This window comes from Ostrea edulis, chromosome 4 (assembly GCF_947568905.1).
Source record: "Ostrea edulis chromosome 4, xbOstEdul1.1, whole genome shotgun sequence".
In the NCBI taxonomy this organism is placed as follows: Eukaryota; Metazoa; Mollusca; class Bivalvia; order Ostreida; family Ostreidae; genus Ostrea; species Ostrea edulis.
This window is the reverse complement of record NC_079167.1, coordinates 12,759,317-12,780,953: the sequence shown is the minus strand read 5'-3', so window position 1 is coordinate 12,780,953 and position 21,637 is coordinate 12,759,317. Positions and strand designations below refer to the sequence as shown.

Genomic DNA, 21,637 nt, shown 5'->3' with positions numbered 1-21,637 from the left:
GGAGAATGATTGCCATACATGGACATAAGTGAAGAGAACACCCGTCCATAAAAGGATAAAACCAAGCTAAATGCCAGCACCCTTTTTATTACTTTATACGTAAGACTCGTAGATCTCCATAGATACACTTTCTGATGTGGTTGGTAGGTCAGTCAGGCGGAGAGGCGAGGAGGAAGTAAATCGTTTGGTTTGTCCGTTAATTGTGTATGTAATGTGGACTATCCTGAATTGGACGCCGTGAGTGACGTCAATAGAAGTCGGGTCATACTCAACCTAGGAAATAAATGCTGTTATTATTACGAACATCTATATTAATAATTTGATACATGCAATGCAAGAAAAAAGTATTTGCTCTAGTACAGCTATTTCCTGAGGTATTTTTATTGAACAACATGAGTTAGTATGTCAATGAATATTAGACTACTCTTTATTAGTGACCCTCCTTCGAAACATAAATGGAAATATTTCTTGTCCTTTTGAACTCCACTGTGTAGTCAGTTAGCTCAGTGGACTAGCATGTGACCGGCGATATCTAGAATCTCGCAGAGGTTTTAACTTGGTCCTAACACAACACCCCCCACCACCACCACCACCACCCCCCCCCTCCCCCCACACATACCCATTATTTAGTCAGGTGATATAAAAATAAATTGAGTTTGATAAAGCGTTTTGAATTAATTCATACACATAGTTTTAGTGTACTATATAACATTCTAAAACGGTTATTGCAAAGATCAAAGGAATGGCGCGGTCATTATTCTTCGATATACCTTCATACCTATGTACGTATTAACTGTTGATGAGAAAAATGATACACATCTCGCTTGTACTTCGAGTTTTGCTAATACAACAATAAAGTCGATGACTGGTAATTCAATTTTATAATCATAAAATTCAATCAATATATGTTGTAAAACAAATTCATAAATGACTGAAGAACATCTTTCATTCAGTATAAACAAATCTTCTGCATTCCGAGAGTGATACACATGTAAACATGGCGATGCACAGACAAGTTTTTCTTTAACTGTATATCAAAGCAATTGATATAATCTGTTAACATCAAACTAAATATTTTACAAAATAGATTTAGAATACCCCTACCATCTCACCTTTTTCGTTAGCAAAAAACAATGTAGGCAGTTTCAGAAACTCCCATGACGTCATAGTGACTTAATTCGTATGAAAACGATCGACTTAATATTTCTGAGCCACAGTTGAATAGAAATAAAATATTTGTTTTCGCGTATGTTGCAGGATAACCTCCTTGGTCTCGAAATGTTTGAAATATAAAAACCTTGACTTTTTTTTCTTTTTTTTTCAAAGCAACATTTCTCGACCTCGGAGGTTATGTACACGAAAACACGATCTAATTTGTGTATATAATCAATAACTTAGTGCGTTATCTTCGTAATCATTTATATTATATGTTCACACTTCAAGATCTCTCACTGTTGCTCGCCCGTATTGTATTGTGCATGTGTATAGTATATATGTATATGTTTTATAACTGAACTTCATTTACCAGCATATTGATTTATCAAGAGAGTAAATTGAACGAACCATTAAAGTGAAGCATTGTGATCGTTGAACAAAGTAGGAATGGTGGGAGCGACTTATTTTGAGCCGAGTATGAGCAAACAAAAAAGCAAATATGTCAAATCAGACAGCGAGAAAATAAAATTGTGAATTGTTTCAGAGCGACACATTAGTGATTATAAATACCAAAGGGTGAAGGGAATGGAAATATTACACTGATATCATTGACCTATGATATCTTTGGAATTTTGATCAGTTTTAAAGAGGGAATATTAATATGTGAAAATAATGTAGAAATGCTAATGGATGGGTGTAATAAAAACTAACATTTCAAAGTCAACATTTTACACATGTTAATATTCTATTTGACTGCAACAAATGTTTCCAGAAAGATAAAATTCTACAATCTGCTAAAGAATGAACGGGTGCGTTTACAAGAAGTTGCCTACACACCAAAGTAATAGGACATTTCCGTGCACTTTAAGATATGAGTGGTCATTCGTTTCATATCAAACTGACAAGTTTCTGTTATCTCAACAATATTCGTATCTTTAGTGAAGATATTGAAAGTTCGGTGATTTGAATGTCTTCTCACACTACATCTATAACTTCACATTTCCATTGTTTTGCCTTCGATGTCTTTACCAATTGAAATGATAGCCATTTCCTCATGAATGTGTTAGATGTGCGCATGAATCTTGGATATAGTAATATGTTAACGGCTGGACATTCCGACAGAAATGAAAGTAAAATGTGAGTATGAAAAATGAATTTCATTTTTGAAAATACATATCGATATGAAAAATTACAATTAGCAGCAGCTAAGAGTAGTCGCTGGACTAACTTCATTGCCACCACGGGACTCTCTTTATTTCGAAACTGGATGGAAACTACTTATTGTTAGAAGAATGGCAAAATTAAGAATAACTGTACAAAATTTATCACAGTATGGTTCCTAAGTATCTGAAAGAAATATGACCAAACATTCGTTCCCATCAATCAAATTACGTTACCAGAAAATCGCATAATTATTGCATCCCTAAATGCAGATTAAACGTCTAAATCATCTTTTATAACACGGGCGATACATGAAGGAAATATTCGTTGTCCCTAGAAATAAGAACAGGTGACGCGCCTCTTTCTTTAATACGCGGGTATTTTCTCGTGATGAATATAAAATACAGTACAGCAGTTACCCTTATTTTGGTAAATACAAGCTCACCTTCTGTACAGTGCTTACTAACGACAGGCTCACCTTTTGTAAATAACGGTGGTTATTGCAAGTTTATCTGTGTACAACGGTGGTTAATAACTGCAAGTTCAACTTTTACATAACGGTGGTTATTGACTTCAAGCTCACCTTTTGTATAACGGTGGTTATTGACTACAAGCTCACCTTCTGTATAACGGTGGTTATTGACTACAAGCTCACCTTTTGTATAACGGTGGTTATTGACTACAAGCTCACCTTTTGTATAACGGTGGTTATTGACTACAAGCTCACCTTCTGTATAACGGTGGTTATTGACTACAAGCTCACCTTCTGTATAACGGTGGTTATTAACTTTAAGCTCACCTTCTATATAACGGTGGTTATTGACTACAAGCTCACCTTTTGTATAACGGTGGTTATTGACTACAAGCTCACCTTTTGTATAACGGTGGTTCTTGCTGCAAGCTCATGTTTTGTATAACGGTGGTTATTATATACAAGCTAATCTTTGTATAAAGGTGTTTATTAATTAACTGCAAGCTCACCTTCTGTATAACAGTGGCGTTGATGGCAGAGGAGTAAACTTGTTGCATGTGGTTGATTTCTGTAAGGATGGCGTTATGTCGTGTCATGAAGTCGGAGCCACAGACTATAAAGAAATTATTCATATTGCAATTTCTAATGAGAAAGTGTGTCCTTGGCAAAATAGATTATTTTAGGATACATTTTACAAACAATTCCATGGGTGGATAGATATACATGTATATTGTTTTTAGAAAGAACGAGTTGACAAGTATTTCCTCTCCTTTTATTGAAATTGCACCCCTTGCTTGTCGTAAGAAGCGACTAAATGGGGTGATTCTTCTAACAAGACCGCGAAAACCGAGGCCCCGCGTCACAGTAGGTATGGCACCATAAATATCCCTCCCTGCTCAAAGGCCGTAAGTGCCAAGCATAGGCCTAAATTTTACAGCCCTTCACCGGCAATGGTGACGTCTCCATATGAGCATCTTCCCCAGTCAAGGGTTTCTGATCCGCTCCGCTTCATATAAAGCCTTGACCGAAAAGGCAGAGTAATACGGGTTGCTAGTGCGCCATCTAGTGACATTACACATTTATGAACTTTATTGACTAATCAGAGAGCGCGTACTAAACAAGGATAGCGAGACAAACTGGCTACCTAGGAACTACATTAGTTTTAGTAATAAAAAACTATTCTTCAACATCAACATGACTTGTTATAAAGTTCGCAATTAAGGAAGTGTGTTACACTAGAGAAATTTGATGTGGATGAAAAGTGGTAGAATATGTACCACATTATTTTGGAATTGAAAATGTTTAAATTTACTTTATTTGGTCAAAAAATGCAGTTTTAGTAGAAAGCAATCTGAAAATAAGAGGCCCATGGGCCTAGAATCGCTCTTCTGATACATTGTAGAACAGGCAAAAATTCTCACTAACAAGATTCATCAATTAACAAGGTTTTAACGCACCGTGACCTACTTTTGGTCGACACACTGAAGACTCAAGATGCATCAACTGACAAGTCAAATAGTATTCAAATATAGCCGTCAAATTCCAAAAGAAGGCCACAGTGACCTACTTTTTGGTCGACACACTCCAAAGACTCAAGATGCATCAACTGACAAAGTTTGATAGTTGAAGTCATATAGTATCTGAAATATTCAGATATAAACGTCAAATTCCAGAAGTAGGTCACAGTGACCTACTTTTTGGTCGACACATTCTGAAGACTCAAGACCCATCAACTGACAAAGTTTGATGATTGTAAGTCAAATAGTATCTGAAATATTAAAATATAGCTGTCAAATTCCAAAAGAAGGCCACAGTGACCTACGTTTTGGTCAACACACTCTGAAGACTCAACATGCATCAACTGACAAAGTTTGATAATTGTAAGTCAAATAGTATCTGAAATATTAAAATATAGCTGTCAAATTCCAAAAGTAGGTCACGATGACCTACTTTTTGGTCAACAAACTATGAAGACTCAAGATGTATCAACTGACAAAGTTTGATGATCCTGGCTTTCATAGTGTCCAAAATATGCATCTAAAATTGAAAATATGAAATTTGAATGTCTGCAAAATTAAAAAAGTAGGTCATTGTGACCTACTTTTTTATAAATATGTTTTGAGGCCTCTAGACGCATCAACTTACAAGGTTTGATTATTCTAAACCTCTCGGTGTCTGATATAACAACCTAAAATGTATTTATAAATGATTAGCCATAAAATTCAGAAAGTAGGTCATGGTGACATACTTTTCACATGACGCACTTCAAGGTCCCATGATCCATCAACTGACAACTTTTGATGATCATAGGCTCAAAAGTGTCCAAGATATGCATCAAAATCCATTTAATAATAATTACCTGCGAAATTCAAAAAGTTGGTCGACACACTCCAAAGACTGACAAAATTTGATGATCCGAGTCCTTATACTAAGCAAAATAACAAAGTTTTAACAAAACAAAATTTAAGATCAACTTTGAAGTGACCTTGAGACCACACCCTTTGCCCCAGGATGATGTCTTGAACAATTTTTATCTACAACCTATCTTCATCCTTATGCATAAGTTTGGTGATAATTTGCGCAGTGTTTCTTGAGAAGAAGATTTTTTTTAGCAACCACTACTTTTGTTTGCATTTTTCTAATTATCTCCCCTTGTTAAAGGGCCACAGCCCTAGTTTTAGTACAAATGAAAGCCCTTGGGCCAAGGATACCCTGTGGCAAATTTGACAAAAATTGGCCAAGGGGTTCTTGAGATATAGCCCTTTTTCCAAAATGTTGACGCACACCGCACGCCAGACATAATTATGGCCATATGATTAGCTCAGAAGAGCTAAAAATTAAAACTCCTACTGTTCTCGAACCCTCGATCTACAGTTTTCTTTTATTGATAATCTTCATAGTGCAGTCGCCGTGCTAACCTACTGAGCTACATAGCTAGGAAATGGAATTGGAAATGAAATATTGCTGATATTTTTATTTTCATCCACATTTTAAAAGGAAGTCAGCCACTATGGCGATGTAGAGTACCTCCTTTTAAACAAGTATCTGCAACATTCTGCTTCATATATTCAGTTTCAGCTAGAAATATTCATATACAAAGTATTCACTTAACCGCACTGACAGTAAACGGAAGTCACAAGGTTGACAAAACCGCATGATTGTCTGTTTAAGATTACGGTCCCAGTATAAAAATCAAAGTACTTAAAGTACTCATGGGAGTTGAACATTGTGGAAATTCAGTTAGAAAAGATAGTACTGGAAGGGTAGGGGGATAAATGACTGAATATTATCATGATTTTAGATACAAATCAACTGTTGTTGTTTTTCAAAGCGTTACAACAGCAAACATGGATAATGGAAGGCCCATGGGCCACAACGCTCCTCGAGTAACTGAAGTCGTGTTGTTGTTTTCTAGAATTTCACCCCTTTATATTCTCATGAAAAATGTGACCACATATTATGGCCCAAACATTCAAATCAATATGGTTATCAATGCCTTGCAGTTATGAAGAAGTTTTCTCCCTGTATATATACATTCAAGTTTAATCCTAGTTATAGCTAATTCTAAGGATTCATTACTTGAAAAGGTAGTCCAATATGCTAAACTGTCACCTGAGTATACTACAGTCCTGTAGAGGATCAATGGAATGGTAAGTAATTGTATAATAACTAAAAATAAATGAAATGCAAAAAAATTAAAAATTGTCGGGCATCGGAAATGCACAAGCCGAGTTGCGCAAGGAATGGGCATAGAGGGAACCGGCAGAAAAGTTTTCAAGAATTATCAAGCAGGGAGCAAAATTTTGCGTACATAAATTTCAGCCGACTTAAATCCTTTGTGACCTTGACCTTTAACCCTTGACCAAAATCAATAGGCTTCTTTGTCTCATCAAGGGCGATAATCCATCTAAGTTTAATTGAGATTCTATAATTTGTTAAAAAATTATAGTGCAGAAAACAAAATTTTCTCCAAATTTCAGTCTATTTATAGCCACTGTGACTTTGACCTTGTGACCCCGGAATCGATAGGCTTCTTGTCTTATTTAATCGATCTAAGTTTGATTGAGATCCTATAATTCGTTCAAGAGCTATGGTGCGGAAAACAAAATTTTCTCCAAATTTCAGTCTATTTATAGCCAGTGACCTTGACCTTTGACCTAGTGACCCCAGAATCGATAGGCTTCCTCATCTTACTGAGGGTGACAATCCATCTAAGTTTGAATGAGATCCTATAATTTGCTCAAGAGCTATGGTGCGGAAATGAAATGTTGATGCGTGCCCGCCTGCCCGCCCAAAGGCACTTCATCAGATCATAAGCCGAGTTCGACTTCATCGCAACTCCGCTAAAAATGAAACACTAGTCAAATAATGTTATTTATTGCCAAGGTATTTGGGATATTATACCGTGGCTCAAACAGGGGGTGAATGAACCTGGCAGTATGGAAAGCATATAGTGGAATCAGACTTGTGATGCTGGAAATCTATAGTGATTAATAAACTATATATGTACAAGATCCATAACTTTTTTTTCCCAGTTTGTGAGGGAGAATCCTCGTGTCTCTTTCATCTGTAGACAAATAAACAATGTGTTTTGACCAGAGCAATTTCCAATCCTTTTTGCAGCATAAATTCAACATTGTGGCAACTGGGTTAAACTTTGATAGTGAAGTAATACATGGCAGCAACTTACCCCATGCTCTTAAAATTTCTGTTTGACACACACTCATGACATCCACTCAAACATTACAGAGTGCAGCAAAATCCCATTGTAATAGGGGATTCAAAATGGATAACTGGTACAAAATATGGAACATACTATTCAAAAAGGATAATGAATTTGACATATTGATGTCTTGGAAAAGGAAATTCTGACATCGGGGCTCTAAGCGTTTTCAAACATTGTCATTTGATAAAGGTGTTCTACATTTTTAAAAATAGAGATTAATATGTCTTTACATACATAGGTGAGAAAGTTTCCATTATTCCTAGCCGAGACATACCATGTATGCGCAAAACATTCATAAACAAATATCACACTACTCACGTAGAAAATGTGGACCTTACCGTCATCAAGCGCAGCGAAACACGCCATTTCGAGATTATAGTCGACGAAAGCTCGGTAACAGTAATGAATAAGGTACACTCATTTTGTATCTATTTTGTGACTTTCTTTATTAAAAGGAACAGTTCTCTAATGTGTAACGTGCAATTACTACGTAATTCAATAACTTGAAGCATGAAGCAGTTTCACTTTGCCACCGGATATAAGAAATTTTATTTCGTATTCCGATCCCAATCGAAAGTTGTTGACTGGGAATGACGTGTTTTAATTCAATCTACATGTAACATCAAGCATTTTTTATATCACATTAAAGAAAACCAAATATATACACATACACAATGTTGTAGAGTTATTTCTTGTAAATTTTCTGAGGTTTCGCACCATATTCGATATTTCGCGCCACGGTGTCAATAGGGCTTGTGTGCAGTTGTCGTTCGTTTCCCTATCAATGTTTATAGGTGACGCTGCGCTACAAACGACAATTTTCAACCTTATCTTTTATTTTTCTATGTCTATCACTATCAATTTGATCGAAATCTTGTATTCAAATTGATTTGAATACAATATCATTGCATTTATTTACATGTCAATTATCAAAATTAGATTAATTCAGAAAAGTTACATGGATTATTTAATGGCGGATGTTTATAAAAGTTTATGTTGATTTACCTAGGAGTAAATCAGCTGACACAGAACCCCCGCTGACGACCACTATACAAATCAATACAAATTACTGCGCAGAAAAGTGCGTGATGACCCAGGGAGATTGAACATAGTTCAACTCCCAAAAACAATGTTTCTGATTGGATCATGTATCTTTTAATGAGGCCAATCAAAGAACCAGATATGTAACCTGTCTTACTTGACCTATTCGGTCAAGGGTTTATATGAAGCGGATCGGATCAGAAACCCTTGACTCGGGAAGATGTCGGATGAGTGAAAAATTCTCGAACATGACGTACGTTAAATAATGTATCATACTTTAATACCATTGATGTTGATTTTCAGTATCATAACGTAATGCTTACTATTGGTGAGAGTTTCTTTTGATGAATTCTCAGTATTTATCATAACGTAATACTCACTTTTGATAAAAAAAAAATTTAAATGATGAATTCTCAGTATTTATGATATCATAATTAATACTTACAATTGGTGATGAGTTCTTGTGAAAATGAATGATGTAATTTGTAAAATGGACCAAGTATACGCTTGAATAATTATTATGCCAAATTGTTGTCAGTACCAATATTTAAAAAAAAAATCTAAACACTTATCTCGTAAATCTTAATTGTTTTCTGATTGCGGGCGTATTCTACTTGCATTACCTAAGGAAGCTTGCACATTGAATTGATATTTTTTACCCTTGTGGCTTTTGACAGGATGATTCCTGAATCTGTACATGGTAATTTTAAATTCCTACTGCTGGCCAAGTGAGTAAACTTGGATTTTCTTTGTATAAGGAAACTTTCTTGCACAGCTGGGCTGTTCTGTTTAGTTGTTCTTGAGAATATTTTTAAACGTCCCACTTTGTGAACTATTTCTGGATTATCTCCATTTGGAAGGGGATGTTGCGCTTTATTGAAACATTTATTATTTAAAGATACTTTTTAGCAAGTTTGGCTGAAACTGAGATGGCCCAAAGTTTTGATCCGAATAGCTCACACAGACTTTCAAATGATATGAGCGAAAATGGAGGTTCAGAGTGGGATCAGAAGGTGAACAAAACTGGCTGTGGGGAAAATTCTACTCTATGACCGTAACTAGAGTAGAATTTCACCCATGGAAAACTGGCTTTGGTAGATTGATTGATTTGCATCTTGTTTAACGTCTCTCTAGAGAATTTTTCACTCATATGGAGACGTCACCAAGATCGGTGAAAGGCTTCAAATCTAGGCCTTTGCTCAGCGCTTATGGCCATTGAGTAGTGAAGATTCTTTAGCGTGCCACACCTACTGTGACACGGGACATCCGTTTTTAAGGTCATCTCAGAGTACCCCTGACATTCACACCTGATGCCGAGCGTTTGGCGATGAAACTGCCACTACCTATTTTAACGACTTAGGTCTGTCGCGGCCGGGATTCGAACCCCGACCTTCCGCATGCGGATCGAACGTTCTAACCTCTAGACCATGTATGACCGTAAATAGAGTAGAATTTTAACCATGGAAAACTGACTATGGGGAAATTCAATTTCTCCAATAGAAAAACTGACTGTGGTGTGGGATGTCCTTTTCCTGCTCTGGTGTGAATTTTCTGTGGAGGGATATTTTAGGAGGGGTCTTAATAAGACCGATCAGGAACAGTGTATTCATCATTAAAGTTTTCCCAACCATGGGGGTGATGATTTCGTGTGAGTTTTCGGTTTTGCTACCATGTTATCTGTACATATAATATACTAGTGATGGTCTTTGTGTCATTTCTGTCTTATATACATCTGTATTAACATACACGTATTGCTTTATATACACATTCCCCTGAGGTTATTTTTCGTGTTATTTTATGTATGAACGAATCATTAACGTATTGCTTACCATTGCTGACGATTTCTGCTGAGTTCTGGCTGTTAATTCTATCACAGTCAGGACAGGCGGACCGTTTTCTTCCAAATATATCTACAATGATCATCAGACTATGAGACATTTCAAAGTCACAACGTCATATCAGTTATTTTGATATACACTGAACAGTTGATAAAATATTTTCTTCATCATTAGTTTATAGGATTATAAGTTGATATATCTTTAATTCCATGAAATATTACTATAGGTGATAATGGCGTTTTCCTACATAAAAATGGAAAGTTGACGATGGAGAAGCTAAATTCATCCCGTTCGTCATAAAGTTGAGTTGTTAGTTTGCCGTTAACATCTATGTTCAATGAAATATCTAGATATGGAGCAGAGGTGAAAGAATATGTTGTGTCTTCTATTTCGAGTTCACTGGGGTATATCGAATCGACATATGAATGAAAGTTATTATTGTTACTACATGTAGATAAAACGTCGATATATCTAATGGTCGAGTTGAAGGCCACAGCAAGAGATGTTGTTTCACATGTAGAAGTTTTTGAAAAATCCTGCCTCGTAAGAAAATAAAAATAAGTCCGCTGATAAAGGAGCATAATTTTTTACTTGTTCGTCTCTTTGTCTGTAGTAAAACCTTTGTCTTACCCTTTATGCTATAAAACGTAGATCTTCCATATTAGGTATGTGTATCTCTTGTGGTAAGACTTTTCCATTGACACCAATATATTTGATCTGGTGATCTTTACATTGACCTTTGACCTACTTCAAGGAAATTCGACTAAAATGATCTCCAATTTGTTCTAATCCGGGGGCATCAGTGTTTCTCAAACACATCTTGTTGACGAAGCTGCTGTCTATGATGTTTTAAAAAGTCCAGTCTTTAATCTATTATGAGGAATGGTTGGGTAAAGTGTCTAAATGCCATACGTTTTAATGATGATGTTAGAAAAGTTATGCAATTTCAAGTTTGCTAAAAGATCTTTGGATTTTTCTTTTAGAATCCACATTTGATTTACACCTCTTCTCGCATATTTTGTGGAACAATGCTATTACATACAATTAGTTTCCGTGAAAATGTCTTTTAGACACGTATTTTGAAAATAATACTTTAATATTTTGTCTATAACTGCCATGAAGAACTTGTACACTGCCTTGATATTTGTGTCGTGGAATTTGTACAGCAATTCTTTTTAACATGTACATTCCACGTTATCTCCAATCGTATCAACGACGATGTGTCACTTTCTATATTACATCGCGACCAGAGATGTGTACAGTGTACACAGTTTGCGGCTTTGAACAGATAAACTTCTGACAACATAGAATTGAAGATAATATTTAACTATATAGTGCTTTTTAAAGTTTTAAGCAAGACAAGTAATCTTTCATTTCATTTGTAACCGCGTTGGGAGCGCGGTGTGTGATTTGTAACTCGTATTTCTGAAGACACAAACTAGACTACACGTTTCTTTCTTACAACATGCATCAACTTATCATTATCCTCTGGAACTACGAAGCATGGGCATATATATTGTATGCTACCGTGTTTAGTCATGATTTGTATAGCATAACATTTCCTTGACACTACGTTCCTTTTTCCAGCATAGCTTTGTATCTTTTTTTCTCATGAGAACACATACGTATAAAGCTCTACAAACTTTGCAGTATAAGTACTTGGGAGTGCGTATCGACTTTTAATTATGTTTCATCACTCGTAAAAATAAGAGGAAGAGAATATGCATATATGAAAGGCGAAGATAACGAATAGTGATCAATCTCGTAACTCCTATAAGGAATCCAAAATCAAGAGTTGGGAAAACACGAATCCCTGGCAAACCAGAGGTGGGATCAGGTGCCTAGGAGGAGTTGGCATGCCTGTCGAACGGTCACACCCACTTTGAGCCCTAGGTCTTGATCAGGTAAACGGAGTTATCCATAGTCAAATCAGTGTGCCAAGAACGGCCTAACAATTGACCTATGAAACATGTCAGATAGCATTTGACCCACTGATAGGTTGTGTTGGCAAACTAGATCATTATAACGACCATAGAATTTGCAAAATGCTGACTTTAAACGAGACTGTTGAAACCTCTGTCACAACTTGTTTATCAGTAGCCTGTCTCGCTTTAAAAACTGATCATATACAGAACAATTAAGCTCTTGCGTATGGAATCAGTTGCGAGATATACATATGATGTAATATCTACTAAAATTTTCAATGTTCATACATTTCCTTCATTGTTTACCATATACTATATACTATAGTAATGAATATATACATGTATCATACTATAATAGAATGTTACGTTGAAGGCTTAGAGTTTAAGTTTTAAAAAATCAAAGTTTTGGATTTCAGAGGGGAGGGTGGTGAGCAAACGTGCAGAATTAAGTCTACCTTAACATTTTTGTACAATGTCTGGGATCAAAATTGGGAAGTAACTTGGGGTCTGTCATCTTCGTTAGTCAAACAGTTTCTGATACTCTACACATACGCCCCATAGGATAGCGAAGATTGAAAGGGGAGTAGCGAATATTGAAAGGACAGTAGCGAAGATTGAAAGGAGAGTAGGGAAAATTGAAAGGAGAGTAGCGCGCGGACTTGGCTAGTGAAGACTGAAGTGTTGTTGATCTCAGTTTATCTTCAATCATCCAACAATGTACTAGTGTGAGACAACCTTAATTTATACACTCTGGCGCTGGTTGAATCTGATGTTCGTAGATACTATAGTTGTGTACAGAAAGCAAAATTTACTACATTTAGAGATAAGTTATTTTTGGCAAAAGAAAAAGTCCCTAAATGATCAAATTTGGCGACAAAACGGGCTCTAGGAATATAGAGAGAAATACTTTAAAATCAATTTTCAATGTTAAATTCCATTATCAACTCTCTCTCACTTACGCCCAAGATGGTGGCCAATACTACTGAGTCCACTAGAGACAGAGTCCACCACGTCTTTTGCTCCATGTGCAATATTGTTAGCTACGTCTGTCGCTCCATGAGCAAGGTTATTCATCACATCTTTAGCTCCGTTCACCAGACCGGTGCCGACGTGCTGGAGGCTCCCCCCAATTTGGTCCGTGAACAAGTGACCAAGGTTCCCAACGGCGCCATTTAGGGAGGACCCGATGTCAGACGTAAGAGATGTCAGCTTGTCACCCAGGCCTTTGAGGCTTGATAGAGACGTATCAAAGACACTCTTGGCACCACCTGTCATTAAAAATGACAGAAAGTAGTATAATTGTACACAAGTTCAAAATGCTATTAAAAGGGTTCACTCCTAAGTATGAAAGTTTAAGTTTAACTTAAAAAAATCATAATTTTGCTATTTCAAGCAATGTTTTTTTTTCCCCCCTACTTTTGAAGCCACATGTACTTTTATCTATTTACTCATTTTTCTCTTACAATTATATTAAAAATGCAAGCACTTACCAACAAATGTATGAGTGTGAGTATGAAAGTGTGTGAAAGTGGTTAGAAAAAAATGGCAAATGTTCTTCTGTCTTATGTCAATGTTTGTGAAATAAAAAATAATAAATAAAAAAAAAAATAAATAAAAAAAAGTATGAAAGTTTAAAGAATTTGCACATTTTATTTTTATTATCTACATTTATGACGAATTACAAAATCACAGAAGTTATGCATATTAATGAACCAGATAACACTTAAAATTGAACATTTAATTGCTTCAAATTATCAACATCGTTAAATCACCATATTTGTACTTTGACATAAAATGAAATAGTCTAATCTAAGTTGGGATCTTTTTCATTCTTTAAATATAAAATTGCTGTCTTGCTATTAAAAACTTTGAAAGTATTAAATTTTGAAACTCGTGAAATTAATATCTTTGTATCCTAAAATTTAAAATTAAACCAGAAATATGCGGGTCCATGTTGAAAGTATCGCAAAAGAGGACTGAAAATGCAAAAATGTTTCCTATGTAATACTCCACTCTTCTTAAAAATTCCAAATGTTTTACTTACTAGCTGACATTTAATCCCTAGAATTCCTGGTATGTATGTTAGAAGTTTAGTATCAGTTGTGATGAGAAAAAAAATCGCAAATTGAAAGCACTACGAAATTAGAATTCCCTCCCTTCCCTTTAAAAATAAAAACCACTCATAATAAATATAGGTCCTTCCTAGTGCAATAAATTTAAAGTTGGTGGTTTTGAACTCAAGCAGGAAGGGGTGCAGGCCTCGGGGCTATCAACATGTACAAAGTATTGACTCAAATGTCAGCGTTGGTGGCCCCGAAGCGAAACTTCTGTAATGATGTTAAAACGAAATTTTTATCAATACAAGAAATTTCATTACATATGCTCAAGTTGATGCGAAAAACTCAGGCCAAGGGGGTAAACGTCTTAAACCGATTCTTACGTTTGCTTTGCTTGGAATGACTTGTTTATAAATGCAAAATATATTATTATAGTTGATGCGTTCTGTGTCTTTCGGATTAAATGTGGTATAAAATAAACCAGCCGAGTTTAAACTGTTTCAATGGTGCTTCTTTTACAGTGCGTTAAAGGAAACACACATACTCAGTAAGGTGTTGCCAGCATTCTTGGCCACGCTACCAACATCATGGACTAGTTTTGTAGTTTGTTTGCCAAGAAGCTTGATGGCTTGGGTTGACGTCACAGTTTTGGCAACAAAGTCTAGAAGTTTTCCCGTTGATAGAGAAGGTTGAAGCAGCATAGGCAGCACCAGGTCCAGGGGATTACTCACCCGCTGGTTGTCTGGCGTTTGGCTAATAAATACAAAAAACACAGGCAATATTGGCTTATGTCGACGTTCTATCATTGCAATATCATTACCTAAATCCTTGACTTTTACAGAAATATTATGTTTGTATTTCATTTGAGAACATGGATTTATTTGAATTCAGTAATTTGGGGGTTGGGTGAGTGGTAGTGACTGGTTACGATTCACAAGATCAGCTCCATTGATGAATCTGGAAGAGAATGGAATACACATACAAGTATTTCCACTGTTCTTTGTGAATGCATATATATAAATATAATTCTAAATCACAGAGACACTTTAATTCAACTCACCTGTTACATAATGAAAGATACATGGAAAGTTGTTGCGATAAACCAGATTTGATATTTTTCAAATTTCCTTTTTAAAAAACCAAGGAAATGAAGAAAAAGAAACCTTTGAATATGATTTACGCACGGACACTTCTTGCGGTATTTTAAATATTTGCCGCACTGCCTGGTGACTTTTTAGTAATTAATGCATTCTAATGTAATTGTTGGAGCAAAGTTTTAAAAATGTAATATTTTTGGACTGTAATTAAGAAAAGAGCTATCGCAGCAACCCAGTTTGTATTGCATTTAGTACTTGGCGACATCCATTTCAATCGGCTGGATACGTACTGTGCCCTGAAAGAGAGAAAAAGGAGATCAAAATAAAAAATATCGATTCCATGTTTCTATAATTCTTTGAGGAAGTTGTGTCTTACTGTTGGCATGATTTGCAGTTGTCTGCGGTGTGGTTGACCAGACTTGAGCAGTCGTATTGCATCTTACTCTGAGCAGTGATGGAATCATTGACGCGGTCCACAACCATAAACACCAAGTTCTGGCGAACCAGTTTATCAAATTCTAAAACAATCAAACATTTGCACTGACTGAGTGAGCATTAATGTAAAATCCAAGTAAAATTTATTTCTTACATTGAACATTGTCTTGGATCAACAAACACTACACAAGTACATTGAGTACAACACATTGAGGGTACACAACAGTGTGTTGGACAGAGAATGGCACATCCTAACTATGAGCAATGCAGTGTAATATTTGTTTATCATTTTACGTTCCATTCGAGAATCTTTCACGCATAAAGAATACCACCAGGCGTAAAGGTAGTGCCACGTATTGTGACCTATGAATGGCGCCCGAGGTCGTAGCAATATCTAAATTACAAGATAGATGGGATTCCGATTCTTGTAAATTGCAATGTGAACAAAAACTACAAATGTTAACATTGACACTGACAGTGTATTTGTCTCCGTATGAGTAAGTGAATAATACAATACAATATTAGACAAGCATACAGTCAGAGGGCACCAGTGTTGCTGAGTTCGTATTCTATTCGGTATATGTATCATCTTTTGTAACTGACTTATGTGTTTAAAGTCTCACCTTTTAAATTAAAAGCATCCAGTTCTGACAGTGCGGCTTGGCAGGAAAGGCCTGCAAACAGGAAATGGAAAACGAACAACAGAAGAGAAGCCATGTTGAAACACTTATTCTTCGGTGGAACTGAGTTCGAGATAGGACGTGTTACTAGTTTTATACACCTTATCACCGGTCATAACTTTAGTGCAGTCCTCAGACGTTCGCTTCAAGGACTGATAGATTTGAGTTACGTACGAGTTAAATCTAATACTTTAAGACAATGTTGTCTGTATATATTTACTGACATACACAAGTTTTACTAAACATACACCATGAACAGACAGGAATTCAATTCAATTCAATTTCAAATTCAAATTCAATTTATCATCATGGTAAAAGACAATTCATTGTTATTGATTATATCAAGAATTATAATTCTTCTCTTCGAGCTTCTACGATGTCTATCTTTCTGATATGTCTCTTGAATTCGGTCGAGGTGTATTCAGTCTTAATTGGTAGTTACCTCGACATTCTTGAGTTAAGTTCAGGGTTTAGTCTCGCTTGGTATAAGGTCAGGTTGATGGGTGAAACCGAAAGAGTACTCTCGGTCGACTAGGATTTGGGGTTTATCTCAGCTTCATTGAGTCGGAGCTTGACGTATTAGTTTCAACTGAAAACTCCCAGGAGATACGAAGAGCGACTTGTCAAGTTGTCTTGACTTGCAAAAGAACAAGCGATCTTTATATGAGTATATATAATCCATGTACTGTACTCTATTTCGATACATACACACGTAGAAGCAACTCTTTCAATGATATTGGTGGTTGATTGTATATTGTTTAACAAGCGGGACACTCGAGAATTTTTCGCTCAAATGGAAACGTCACCATTGCCGGTGCAGGGCTGCAAAATTTAGGCCCTATACTTGGCGCTTACGGCCTTTTATCAGGGAGGGATCTTTATCGTGCCACATCCGCTGTGACACGGAACCTCGGTTTTTTGCGGTCTCATCCAAAGGACCGCCCCCATTTAGTCGCCTCTTACGACAAGCAAGGGGTACCGAGGACCTAGTCTTACCCAGATTTCAACAGGGGCCAATTATTGATATGGAGTGCCATATTAACATTAACTCAACTAATACTAAGATACCTTTAATCATTTGAAAATCTCATCAATTCATTTGGTGCGCGCAACAATTTATTAGAAATCTCTTCAAATAATTAATTGTATCTTCAATCCTGTATTGGTGTGCGCATTAAATGAATTGATGACATCATTAATTATTTTGCTGATTGATGAGCGCTATAATTGAATTGAAGGGAGCAATAATTCAATTAATACGCGCAATAATTGAATTATTGCTCCCTTGTATTGAATGGTAGAGGGTATCAATTCAATTAATGCGCGCAACAATTGAATTATTGCTCCCTTGTACATGTATTGAATGGTAGAGGGCATCAATTCAATTGATGCGTGGAATAATTCGTTTTAGAGAGAGAGCAGCCATACAATTCTAGATATCTTGAATTCAACATACCCACAGCTGAATTATTGATCTCTTTAATGAAATCATTGCTCTCATTTAAAAAATTGATGCGCGCTCTAATTCCTCATACAAAAACGTTGTGAATAATTAAATATATCTTCAATTTAAAAATTAAAGAGATCATCAAATCATTTACACCAAAATTTTGCGAACAATAATTCCACCACATTGATGAGCGCAGTAATTCAATTGATGATAGCAATAATTGATTCGATGCCCACATCAATTCAATTATTACGCACACTAATTGAATTGATAATATCTTCAAATGATTGAGATATTTTCATTTATTTGAGTTTATGTTAATATGGTGCTCCAAAGATTTGTATTCCATTCATTTACAAAACCTACAGCCACACGTTTTTGATGCACGTCAGCGATGGGCTCTTCACCGATTCCCCGCTGTCCTCGGTGTCTCATTTCATTTCACGACCTCTATATTTACATGTTGATGTCTTCATTATTTTCCGTCAATAATTTTGCAACACAGCCTCAGACACTTCCGTGAACTAAAATCGGTGAAATCAATGGATCATCAATGGCGCCACTTCTTTTTTTAAAAAAGAAAGAAAGCAAACAAATGCAATTTAACAATCAGACATGCCAGGGACACGCTTAATATGTTACGTCTCTCTCTCTCTCTCTCTCTCTCTCTCTCTCTCTCTCTCTCTCAGCACCTGAGACTATCTTTGATCAGTGCGAATTGGAATTAATTGTCAGTGCATCTTATTGATTTCGCATTTTAGGAGATTATATGAGAAAAACACAGGGCTCTTGTGTTTCTCTCAGTGTCACATGATGCATATATCAAAATCATGCAAAAAGATAAAAATACAAAAACATTTTTTTTTCACGGAGGATTTAGACGGAAAAAGGCCTGGCTACTTTGATTGCTTTGGAGCAACGGAACCGTGACAAATTCTATGCGAAATACACATTTTGAAATAGATGGTGGCAGAAAACCCCATCATTTTCCTCCAAGAGTCTATTTTTAATTGCATATCATCTACTACAAAGTGTATGTTCTGATTCAGTGAAATCACAGACTGAGTCAACTACACAAACACAAAGGGAGATCCACACGTGGCATCGAAAGAAAGAAATTCCCATTGTAGCAACATTTCGGTGAAAACAAGTCGGTATCTATAAAATGCAAAATCGAAACGAAAAGAAATGAAACGAAATCTACCAAACTAAACGAAATATAACGAAACGAAACGAAATCTACCAAACTAAACGAAATATAACGAAACGAAACGAAATCTACCAAACTAAACGAAATACATGTATTTTCCGTCAATAATTTTGCAACACAGCCTCAGACACTTCCGTGAACTAAAATCGGTGAAATCAATGGATCATCAATGGCGTCACTTCTTTTTTAAAAAAAAGAAAGCAAACAAATGCAATCTAACAATCAGACATACCAGGGACACGCTTAATATGTTACGTATCTCTCTCTCACTCTCTCTCTCTCTCTCTCTCTCTCTCTCTCTCTCTCTCTCTCTCTCTCAGCACCTGAGACTATCTTTGATCAGTGCGAATTGGAATTAATTGTCAGTGTATCTTATTGATTTCGCATTTTAGGAGATTATATGAGAAAAACACAGGGCTCTTGTGCTTCTCTCAGTGTCACATGATGCATGTATCAAAATCATGCAAAAAGATAAAAATACAAAAACATTTTTTTTTAACGGAGGATTTAGACGGAAAAAGGCCTGGCTACTTTGATTGCTTTGGAGCAACGGAACCGTGACAAATTCTATGCGAAATGCACATTTTGAAATAGATGGTGGCAGAAAACCCCATCATTTTCATCCAAGAGTCTAGATGTAGAAATAATCTTTAATTGCATATCATCTACTACAAAGTGTATGTTCTGATTCAGTGAAATCACAGACTGAGTCAACTACACAAACACAAAGGGAGATCCACACGTGGCATCGAAAGAAAGAAATTCCCATTGTAGCAACATTTCGGTGAAAACAAGTCGGTATCTATAAAATGCAAAATCGAAACGAAAAGAAATGAAACGAAATCTACCAAACTAAACGAAATATAACGAAACGAAACGAAATCTACCAAACTAAACGAAATATAACGAAACGAAACGAAATCTTATCGAGCGAAACGATAATAATTATTTGGATATTGTTGGTTTTGCAAGATAGACAAACAGGTTCTAATGACTGATGCAGTTCATAAATATAGAGTTATCTCCAGACTTACTGCATATCAAGAATAATTACTTCTAATATATATCTTAATTACCGAATTGCATTCGTGTAATATGGTTCAGTACTGTATTATTATTCCAGGATTGAAAGTACTCGCACTTCAGCAGTTACAGATAAAATAAGATGTTGCGCGTGCTCTTGCTTTATACTTTCTCAAACACCAGCTTCTTACAAACAATGTTTCATTCTAGCCGACGGACTGCTTTAAAATGCATCAGTCAACCCGAAACACCACGTCAAAGGGGAGGCGAATTTTTATTTACATGGGTCAAATGCTGTCTGACGTGTTTCATACCGATTGTTAAGCCGTTCTTGGCACACTGATTTTGACTGCGGATAACTCCGTTTACCTGATCAGGATATAGGGCTCACGGCGGGTGTGACCGGTCAACAGGGGATGCTTACTCCTCCTAGGCACCTGATCCCACCTCTGGTGTGTCCAGGGGTCCGTGTTTGCCCAACTATCTATTTTGTATTGCTTGTAGGAGTTATGAGATTGATCACTGTTCGTTATCTTCACCTTGCATGTATTTGTGGCAACTTTGACAGTTGCCCGAGATGCTCGCCCATATTACCATTTTTTTATTACTTCGGTTGTAAATCTGTTTCGTTTGGATTTGATTTCGTTTGGTTTCACATTTTACAGGTACCCGGATCAAGACAAGGTTTTAAAAAATTAGATGCAAAAAAAGCTTGTACAGGAGACTTCTATATTTAGTAATATAACAACATTTTTTTCCAGACCGTCAGAGAAATAAAAAAGAATATCGAAACAACATTTTTATTTCATGTATGCATTTTAAAACTTCCAAGATGTGATATATTTGTACAATAAGTGAACACAGAAGACACGGTATTTAACTGTAAGTGAACACATTATGATTGATCAGTATAAAAGCACTACTCAGGTAGGTGTAAGACCGCGTCTTTTGTAACAGGTATCCATAACGACGCCTAGGAATACAATAATTGACATGAAAGAATTTGTCGATCCAGCACCAGTAGCAGTATATCAAGATCGGCAGGTGTATCGTGGAATCAGATCATAAGCCTTTCATCCGACATGGGTATCACTGCTGAAATGCTTTCGCTGATTGATTTTCACATCCATATATTTCCAGTTATTGATTTTCATAACCTGGAACTGCGATCCATACGTAAGTAGTATTGTCATTGTCGACACAGACTGCATTTTGTGGTGATTAAATTCTCGACTAACAGTAAGGTGCATTTTTTTTAAATCTCGATAAAACTTTATAATTTATTTTCTCTCTATATAGAATATAAATGCCATTCGAGTTTATGCTATTTTCATTTATGTTTTAAAAACGATAATCATTTGAAATAC

At 36.1% G+C, this 21,637-nt stretch overlaps 1 protein-coding gene across 3 annotated transcripts; it reads right to left on the bottom strand.

The window, feature by feature from the left end:
• Positions 1-67: 67 nt before the first annotated feature.
• On the bottom strand, positions 68-16,677 carry LOC125670102 (uncharacterized). Of its 3 annotated transcripts, none has more exons than XM_056161967.1 (7): positions 16,531-16,677; positions 15,849-15,990; positions 14,920-15,128; positions 13,278-13,586; positions 10,385-10,465; positions 3,298-3,401; positions 68-273 (listed from the first exon to the last, which is right to left on the bottom strand). In XM_056161967.1, the coding sequence occupies exons 1-7, from the start codon at positions 16,622-16,624 to the stop codon at positions 94-96; spliced, it is 1,119 nt and encodes a 372-aa protein (XP_056017942.1). In that variant the 5' UTR covers positions 16,625-16,677; the 3' UTR covers positions 68-93. The 3 variants fall into 3 exon arrangements, with proteins under 3 accessions (XP_056017942.1, XP_048761021.1, XP_048761019.1); XM_048905064.2 differs by lacking the exon at positions 16,531-16,677 and adding an exon at positions 15,436-15,768 and having other exon boundaries at positions 14,920-15,332; positions 15,849-15,988; XM_048905062.2 differs by lacking the exon at positions 16,531-16,677 and having other exon boundaries at positions 14,920-15,768; positions 15,849-15,988.
• Between the last annotated feature and the right edge of the window lie 4,960 nt (positions 16,678-21,637).